General features: G+C 40.5%; 1 protein-coding gene across 1 annotated transcript; it reads left to right on the top strand.

Moving 5' to 3' along the window:
• Nucleotides 1-1,429: 1,429 nt before the first annotated feature.
• LOC124287819 (glutathione S-transferase 2-like) lies at nt 1,430-8,516 on the top strand. Its single transcript, XM_046724282.1, has 5 exons — nt 1,430-1,637; nt 5,182-5,274; nt 5,682-5,797; nt 6,566-6,673; nt 8,001-8,516. Exons 1-5 carry the CDS (start codon nt 1,505-1,507, stop codon nt 8,157-8,159), a joined length of 609 nt encoding a protein of 202 aa, XP_046580238.1. The 5' UTR covers nt 1,430-1,504; the 3' UTR covers nt 8,160-8,516.
• Nucleotides 8,517-9,965: the final 1,449 nt, after the last annotated feature.

Raw genomic sequence — 9,965 nt, forward strand, 5'->3', positions numbered from 1 at the left:
ATATACATGCAAATGCCAGACAAAAAGACGCACATAAATGGCGTTAAACTATAACGTCAGTAAGCAGCTTCTCTATACAGATTGTAGATCTGAAATTTTTCATCTCCTTCTAATACCCATGCCACAACCTTTTTACATATTCCTTTTTGTCACACTCTGCCATATTGAAATGTGTGCCATAAAACAGAAACTGTCTTGATCTACAAGGTACGCTATTTGGAAAATGTATGTAGTACATGTTGTGATACCTACAAAAATGAAATAAAGTGATTAAACAAACCCAACAGTTGTTTCAGAGTATGTGGTGGATCAGAAGGTGGATCAGATGTGATAATTTCTCAAAATCCTCAGTTTCAGTATCACAAATTTGAGGGTCCAGTTCTATCATCCAAGGGGCGGTGGGGTAGCCTGGTGGTTACAGCGTTCGCTCGCCACGCTGAAGACCCGGGTTCGATTCCCCACATGTGTACAATGTGTGAAGCACATTTCTGGTGTCCCCGACGTTATATTGCTGGAATATTGCTACAAACGGCGTAAAACTAAACTCACTCACCCCATCATCCAAGAAAGAAAAAAATGATACATTTTCAATAAAACATCCCCGTCAAACATGCCCACGCAACCAGCACTGTTAACTAGCTCAGGCGGACGCAGCACTTTGAAATTGTTACAATTTTCTAAACATTCATATGAAACAAAACAATAATCAATGACGGATGAGCCAAAATTAGAAACATACTTATAAACCTCTGCTGACGCCATCCCTTTGTTTAGCGTCGCACCATCACCTGTCAGTAAGACCCGGACGACACCAAGATAGGTCTATCTGAGACTTAAATACCTCAGTATCTGCCCTACCTGACCCCCTTGCGGTCTTTCTACATGCACCAGGACCTCGTCTTCGTATCTCAACCCTTACGTAAAATCATCCATTCCATCACATCGCCCATTCAACATACACATATCAGATCTCACCAACAAGTCCAAACATAAACTACCGCTGTTGTTTACAACATACTCCACAACATCCCTAACTGGAATAATGTCAACACCTTCAATATAATCTGCCTCGGTGAAGCACCCACTGTTAAAATCACCGCATATGAGAGTCATATTTGCATATTTATATAGTTATGCAAGCAAAATATCATAAAAAATATCGCATATTTCTTGTAGAGGTATCTGGATGCATTTATCAGACATATGTGATTAACACTTCTGTTTACGTTGTTATATCGAGCTTACCAAAGTATACCTTCAAAGGAATTGTCTTTTACTGATACTCAATGCACGTTCAAAAGTTCAAGACCTCCCCCTGCTGACCAAGTGTTGCATCATGCATGTACATGTAGAAGGTCACGATCATGTCTATTCCATGTCCATAGACCGCAAGTCATGGTGACTCACGTGATCACGTCACTTTCAACAAGACCCTGCCTTATAAAAAGGGGAATCATTTATCTGAAGCGACTATACCTGGAACAGACCAGACATCACACACAAGATGCCGACATACAAGCTCAAGTATTTCCAATTCAAAGGTCGCGCCGAGGTATGTCGCCTCCTGTTCGCCTTGGCTGGTCAAGAGTTCGAAGATATCCGCTACAGTCAAGATGAATGGAAAACGGAAAAAAGTAGTGAGTTGAAACCGGTTGAATGAATGGACGTGTTGGTATGTTGTGGTCCTATAGGTCCAAGGTTGCCATTTGTCCCGAGACTATTTTTAAACAAACCGAAACATGAGTCTCATTAACCAATTCAGACAATGACCACCTTTTCAGCCGATCCGAATTTTCTCGTGTGAATGTGAAAAGAGGCACTACTATGGTTACACTGAATTCCACTTCCTTGTTTCATAAGAAAAATGGCATTTACAAATTGATTTTAATTTTAAAGTTTTAAACAATCGTATTTCTATATTTTATGTCGAGGTTTAGGCAGCATGTGGTTAACTAAGACGTCACAGACTGGCCCTGTTAGAAGAGGTCGTACAATGATTCACAATTCATCTGGGTCACTGGTTACACCTGTTATGTGTTCTTTGCGCTTATCAAGTGTATTTTTGTAACGTATAATGTGATTGATATAATATCAAGTCTGTACCACACCGCCAGACTTTTCTAGCGGCCGAGCCTCGTTTTGAGATTTCCACGATTTGCAGATTTCCGTTTGTCAGAGCACGCTGTACGACAGAGCACGCTGCTCGACGTGTTTGCAAGGATTAGATGAAGCGAGGTGTTGCAATATATACAAGTGATTAGATGTATCAAATAATACTGATTAGTATTTATATATCCAGTTGAATGAGTCTCAAAATTCTGGACTGGTTATTGTACTAAGTTGCGCAACAGGACGGAACCCAGTCAGCAGGAAACGAGACTGTTGTGTTTCAACTGTTTTGACTTGCATAACAAGACGCCCAAGTACTGTAATTTTTACGTTTTTAATACTGTAATGTAATATTTTTATTTTGGTGAGTTTCGGTTTGATTGTTGATCTTTTTGTAGACGGCTTTCATATGCCAACCACGTCAGCGAGTCTGACCGCCCAAACAGGTTAGTCACCTCTAACGACAAGGATCAGGATACTAAATCGTTAATCAAAATATCACATAGCTGTGTTGGTATTGAATGTCTTTGTATGTTTGTGTGTATGATGTATAGGAAAGCAAGTGTGTGTCTCTCTCTCTCTCTCTCTCCCCTCGTCTTCCTCTCTCTTCCTCCTCTCTACCTCATCTCTCTCTCTCCTCTATCTGTCTCTCACTCCCTCCTCTCTCTGTGTCTCACTCACCCTCTTTCTCTCCCTTCTCTCACTCTTTCTCTCTCGCTCTCTCTCTTAATATCTATGTAGGAACCAGATCAATATTCCATCATGGAGAACAGGATTATGCTTAACAATGCTTTGCAAGTTCTTGCGGTGAGGGGTCCATTTCAGTGTGGATAGAACACTACTTTATTTCGGTGACTGCCTGCTTGTCTAGCTATAGTGTCACCTAACTTCGTCCTTGTTACACACATTCCTCTATGAAGTGCTCTATCCAATAAGGCACACCCAGACAATCGACCTTGGCAAGGCCTGCACGTACTATTAGCTGTACATATTTTATAGACAGCCCAACTCTAAGCATGAGTGAAATGCCGCATGTGTCACCGCGCCTCAACACACTCTGCCACTTTCAATTCCAGAATAAATACAATCATACGCTGATCCTTTCGAAATACTTCGATCTTCTATACAGAACCGTTGCTATGGACCGATACAAAGTGTTTACATTGCATTCTTAACCAATCAACGCGTGCGCTCGAAATCACGTGACAACGACAAACGTTAGCCCGGAAAATGCTAGATTACTCCTATGAATCAGCAGATTTAACTGGGCCAGATCGCAGAGTGTAAGGTTGCGTAATGTTTTTGTATGTTTTCCGAACACATTTGCTAGTCGGATTTTCTTAATACCATATTGGTATTTTGTTTTTAACAACAATACCACCAAACTGACCTGGTCAGAGAGAAGGCTTTAATACAGGGTCACGTGCATCTTATGTAAACAAAATATTTTAATGTTTAAAAAAAATGTAATTGGCAAGGACAATTACCGACACTAAAGATATATAGTGACGACACTCACAGAACTCATCGAGTTAATCTTTCTGATAGAATGTCTGTTTTACTATAAGATCAATGTAACTGTCAATGGACTTTGCACTGATCAAGAACGCATCAACGGTGCCCTCATTGACTATATTTGCAAGTACTTTATGTTCCTTTCAGTTCAGCGGCCCGATTCTGTGGTGTAGTGGTTAGAGCGTCCGCCCGGAGAGCGGAAGGTCGCGGGTTCGATCCCCGACCGCGTCATACCAAAAGACGTTAAATTATGGTACTGGTTGATCCCTGTCTGGCGCTCGGTATTAATGGGTACAACAAGGACTGGTCGGCTCGGAGTCAGTATAATGTGTCTGAGTGGTGTTTTCAAGCTTCACTGCGGCATGGTATCTCAGTGGGATAGCACTATTAAACCAGATTAAGTCTTGGCAAGTACAAGCAGCCGCACATACACATACACACGCATGCACGTCGTCATATGAGCGAAATATTCTCAAGCACGACGTTAAACCCAATTTCACCTCACCTCACCTTCAGTTCAGCGTGATTCCTTTGTTTGTATATATTTTACGCCTCACCCAGCCACATTCCAGCCACATGACGGCGGTTTGTAATGTAATCAATCCAGTGATTGATATCATGAGCATCGATCTACGCAACTGGGATACAATGACATGCGTCAACCCAGTCAGCGAGCCTGACCAGCTGATCCCGTAAGCCACCTCTAACGACAAGCACTAGGTTGCTGAAAACTTTCAGCATGAATCGGTTTAATTATACAATGTCAGAATAAAGGGACTTTGAATTAGAACTATTTGAATATATTTTTCTCTTTGAATTAAGATTTTGAATCACGTTCAGAATGGATATAAATGCAACTGTTTAATCCTTTCATGTTACTAAAGAAAAGAGTCTTTATGAACGCCATTTACGAATATATCTTTCATACGCAATAAACATCGATAGAGTTAAAATAGACATTCATCGTTAATTAAAGTCCATCTTGTTATATATTCATGACAGCTTTTTTCATATTTGAGGCAAGAAATTCGAAATCCGTTGCGTGCGCTTAACGGTTTGCGCTGTGGCATGGTAAAGAAGATGTGAGGCTTTAATACTGTCTGTGGCTTCTTTTAAAGGAAACGTTGCCACAAGCTGCATCGGAAGCCTGTCTTCAACATGCACTAGGCTGTTGTGTTTGGGCGTTTAAATCAAAAATGGTGCTGGTGTGTTTCAGCACCCTGGTTTTTCGCTGTTTTTAACAATGTTTCATTTCACTCAAACTCTCAAACTCGAGGAACCCATGCTCGGAGAAGTAATCCTTCATAAATGAACTTTCAAGTACAAGGGGGCGGTGGGGTAGTCTAATGGTTAAAGCGTTCGCTCGTCACGCCGAAGACCTGGGTTCGATCCCCACACGGGTACAATGTGTGAGGCCTATTTGTGGTGTTCCCTGCCGTGATATTGCTGGAATATTGCATAAGCGGCGTAAAACTCACTCACTCCAAGTACAAAAGCGATGCGTTCTAAACATTGCATTCTAAGCGTATTTGAAAACTTTTTCGCCCTATGTTTCAGACGTTCCTTTCGGACAGATACCAATTCTCGAAGTGGATGGGAAGTCTTACAGTCAGAGCAGCGCCATTTGCAGCTTCCTGGCAAGAAGATTCAGTAGGGATTCAAGCTAATTCTTTCTGCAATAGTTGTATGTTATTTAACGCTGCCGGACTCAGCAATTGTTCAGTTATATGAATGCGGTCTGTGACTAATCAAGCCTGGAATAGGGCACCCAGTGATTGACATCATGAGCATCGATCTACGTAATTCGGATACGATAACATGTATCAACCAAATCTGTGAGTCTGACCACCCGATTCCCTTACTTATGATACGTATTGGTTACTGAAGACACATTCCAAAAGTGTGTTACGATTATACGGATAATACTTTATATTTTCCTTAATAATATTCTTAACTTCAGTTTACCCAGATGCATATTTCGTTTGTATTCGTGACAGGGTACACAAGATAGTTTGAAGCTGGTTATTGCTGTTCTAACTGTGAGTGTTGTGTTGTAGAATTATATGGTACGGGAGACATCCAAGCCCTTGAAGTGGATCAGGTCCTGGGTGTAGTCCAGGATATATCAAATACCGTGATCAAAGCCTTTTTTGAGAAGGATGAAGCCAGGAAGGTTAGCTACAGTGCCTTGACTCGTCAGCATCTTATATACTTCGGCCCCGTGCGTCTGCCTCTACAAGAGAAGAGTTTGTAGCTCGATAGACGACGCTGGGGGTTGTGGGGTTGTGTGTGTGTGTGTGTGTGTGTGTGTGTGTGTGTGTGTGTGTGTGTGTGTGTGTGTGTGTGTGTGTGTTCTCATGTTAAACTGCTGCGTGGTGTTTCTAAAAGCTTGCACGATGAACATTAGTACGGGCTGCTAGTAGAAGCAGCTAAATGCACACACAGAAACACACCCGCACGCACGAAATAATAATGAACTTGGCGTTAAACCCCATCTCACATCGCCTATACGGCGGGTAAAGGGAGATGGGACAGGAGGTTTGGTTCCAAAGCCCATGCATCTCAGAACCGTATCTTAGTTCTTCGGTTTCAACGGTGTGCCAAAGGGGTTTGATTCCCCACATGGGTACAATGTGTGAAGCCTATTTCTGGTGTCCCCCGCCGTGAACATCGTCGGCTGCTAACAGCGGCGTAAAACTTAACTCACTCAGTCACCAAATGCTTCCTCCTTGTACCTTTATTAACATGGGGGAAACGCACGGGAAAAGTTTTGATAATATATACTCAGTCTGTCATAAATATATTAAAACTTTGTGCGTTTCCCCCATGCAATGTGTAATGCCCAATTCGGTTGTCCCAAGTCGTGATATTGCTGGAATATTGCTGATATTGCTAAAGCCATACTCACTCACTTTAAGGAATTTGTGTTGGATCTGAACAGGCGCAGTTCATGAAAGAGAACAAAGAAGAAAAGCTGCCGCAGTATTTTGGGATGCTGGAAAAGCTTCTGGAGAAAAACGGAAGTACAGGATTCTTCGTCGGCAAATCGGTAACCACATGTCAAATTGTCCTTCTTCAAAACCCACATGAATCTTCATCTTCACATGCAAACAGTAAACTCCGTGTACAGCGAACTTGATTGTAACGAACTGACGGATATAAGGACCTGCTGTTTTTATTTGTCGTATAACGAACTACGGTTATAACGAATAAAAATTAGCGGCCCCTTGGAGTTCGATATAACAGTAGTTTCTGTATATTATTACAAACTAAATCGATTCTGTTCTTATCATATCAATAATGGTTGTAGTACCATTCCGCCAGCTGATGAAACACACAATCCTAAATTTCAGGTAAAGGCACTTCATATTTATAAAAAACTTGTTTCTGAAATTGTGAAATCAAATTTTTAGAATAACTTTGGGAATAAGTCCGTGAAGATCCGGATTAGAGTCTATGTTCGGCAACCCATGCCTGTCGTAAGAGGCTAACGGGCTCGTATATGGAGGCTTGCAAAGTGGTTCAATCATCATCTTATCCTACTTACGTAGATCAGTGCGATATCAGTCACGATATCAATCATTTGATTGTCTGGTCTACTATGGTGTCTTACAATTAAAATGTTAGTGTGGCGTTAAACAAAATATGTCATTGAACCCAGTGCGCTAGCTTCTGGTAAAAACTGATTAATGAGAATCGTATGGATGACCTCGTTGTTGGTATGTCATTGTAACCCAAGAGCGGCGATTGTTCTTCATATTATCAACCACTGGTCCATGGCATTGCTAGAAAGCCAACGAAACTTGAGAAAATGGTTGTAATCATTCTTCATGAGAATAGTTCAAGCAGACAAGGTACCGGTTGCACAAAGCGACAGGTACCATATCTGGGTTGGAGACAATGAAGTTGCGATCATCTTAGTGCTGAGATCGCTTAGTACATGTGGGCAGTGTGTGAAATAGCCACTGGCCCGGTAGCCCGTGGCTAGTAAAAATCCATTCGGGCAATTAAATCTTCACAGTCACTGGCCTTACTGGCTGGAGAATTTTCATGCGGACATTAATTTTTGTAAATATATCAATCTCTCCGACTTGATAAGTTATAACACATTTTTCAACCATGCAAGATTATGGTACGATACAAATGTTCATCATATTACCAGCTTAATAATGAAACCAGTGTCATGGCGACAATATCTTATTCTCATCTATTTTTGTGATCTTTGGCTTAGTTTCCACATTCAATTTTCGGGCTAGTGAATTATTTTGTGGGCTAGTAACTTTCAGGCATAGCTATCCCGACTGGCTAGCAAAACTGGGCCCCAGTGGGCCACTCGTGCAAGTGGACCCAACAATATATATGTACTCTGTTTTCAGATTACCCTTGCTGACGTCACTGTGTTTGACATGTGCGAAAAGATCCAAGCAATGGTGGACTTAGACAAGTTCCCTCTGGTCAAGAAATGCCGGGAAAATGTAGCTTCTAACCCCAAAATCAAGAAATGGCTTGACACGAGGCCTGTTACAGAAGGCTAGTTAAGTGACATCCACAAAGACCATATAGAAACGCTATTTTTTATATATTCATTCGTTTTACACAAATCGCTGCATGAATCATACATCTATGCTGTATGTTTTAGTAACTGTATTGATCCTGTTATTGCAAATAATTCACGTTCATGGGTGACAAGTACCCACTGAGCTGCAATTAAGCATGAAAAAGTTTACTGTTGAAATTTGGTGTCCCCGACATTCCTTAGTGCTGTAGACGATATTCTATAGAAAGATGATTCAATGTTTTATGATTTTGTGTTCCTCATGTACAAAATATTGTTGTACATGTTATTATGAGAAACATGTTTTCAACATTTACAAATAAAGGTTTTCAAAATTGTTGATTTTTCTGCTTGTAGTTGTATCGTTTGCGTGTGTGCGTGCGCATGTGCATATGCGTGTGTGCGCGCGAATATGTGCTTGCTGATTTATTTTAACAGTCTTACAAGAAAACCATAGTCATTTACACAGACTGGAAGTAATTCCGCTTTGAAATGAATTTCCAGTACATCGTGAAATAACAGTATTTTTATCATAAAAAATCAATTTTACATATAATTCGCAATAGGATGTAAATGATGTGTATTTTTTAATGTCACCTCTGAGTGATACACTTAAAGGGGGAGCATTTACAGATGTCAACTGCGGCATTAAAAGACCCTTCCGTTTTATAAATATCTATATCAATGGTGTCTATCAAAACGAAACAGAAAAAAAGAATCACTTTTATACAGAGTTATGTCCCTTGTCATGGTCCGAACATGGCGCATTGTATGCCCCAAACACAAGTTTTCTCAGAAGTCTCTATGGATGCAAGGATGACGTTTTGCAAGCACAATAAAGAAAGATAAACATTTGAAATAATAATTTGAAAAACAAATCAATTTTGGCTAGGTTAACGAATTCCTTTTCCGAATGCAGGAAGTTGAACACACAAACCCTAGTTCCGCACCAAATGTCACCTATTTCAAAATTTCTCACACGTTCAGCATAAGTCAGTTTTTCAAAAATCCAGCACTAAATATTGAAAAATATGGTCCGTTTTAATTACTTTAATTACTGGATGTCTATTAAAAAACACAACACTCCTCAACAAAAAAAAAATAAACAAACAAATAATAATAATTCAATTACACCTGTCAGGTAAATCTGTCTGCAGCGCAGACTACGAAAGTTACCTGTTAAGCTGAATCACACTCTCGCGCAGTGATGGTTTAGCATAACATCATTGCCAGAGGCTAATTTGCATATCACGTGACCGGACATTGCTCTTGTTTGTAAAGACCCGCGCATATTAATCATATTGTTTTACATCGTTATATAGATAAGTGCGACAATGAGGCTGATGACAATAGTTTAAATGTACTGTATTCCCATAATGCCATTCAAGGACTCCAGACGTCCTTAGAATAGTGAGAGTGAGAAAGAGAAAAGTGTCTCATGATGTGGAACGAAATATATAGACATGATATGATACGTTAAAAACAGCACCCGACCAGTTGGTCTACGAGACACTTATTACTTGATAGTACATATAATATATAAAAGTGGATAAAATACATACATACATACATACATACATACATACATACATACATACATACATACATACATACATATATTCCAGCTATATGGCGGCGGTCTGTAAATAATTGAGTCTGGACCAGACAATCCAGTGATCAACAGCATGAGCATCGATCTGCGCAATTGGGAACCGATGACATGTGTCAACCAAGTCAGCGAGCCTGACCACCCGATCCCGTTAGTCGCCTCGTACGACAAGCATGG

This window comes from Haliotis rubra, unplaced genomic scaffold (genome assembly GCF_003918875.1).
Source record: "Haliotis rubra isolate DU_JTF1 unplaced genomic scaffold, ASM391887v1 Scf406, whole genome shotgun sequence".
Lineage (NCBI taxonomy): Eukaryota > Metazoa > Mollusca > Gastropoda > Lepetellida > Haliotidae > Haliotis > Haliotis rubra.

What these genes read in the sequence shown, in the direction of transcription:
- LOC124287819 (XM_046724282.1), top strand. Translation starts at nt 1,505, where the DNA reads ATGCCGACATACAAGCTCAAGTATTTCCAATTCAAAGGTCGCGCCGAG. An exon ending in AGAAGGATGAAGCCAGGAAG is followed by an intron (nt 5,798 to 6,565) that starts GTTAGCTACAGT and finishes GGATCTGAACAG; the next exon opens with GCGCAGTTCATGAAAGAGAA. An exon ending in GATTCTTCGTCGGCAAATCG is followed by an intron (nt 6,674 to 8,000) that starts GTAACCACATGT and finishes CTCTGTTTTCAG; the next exon opens with ATTACCCTTGCTGACGTCAC.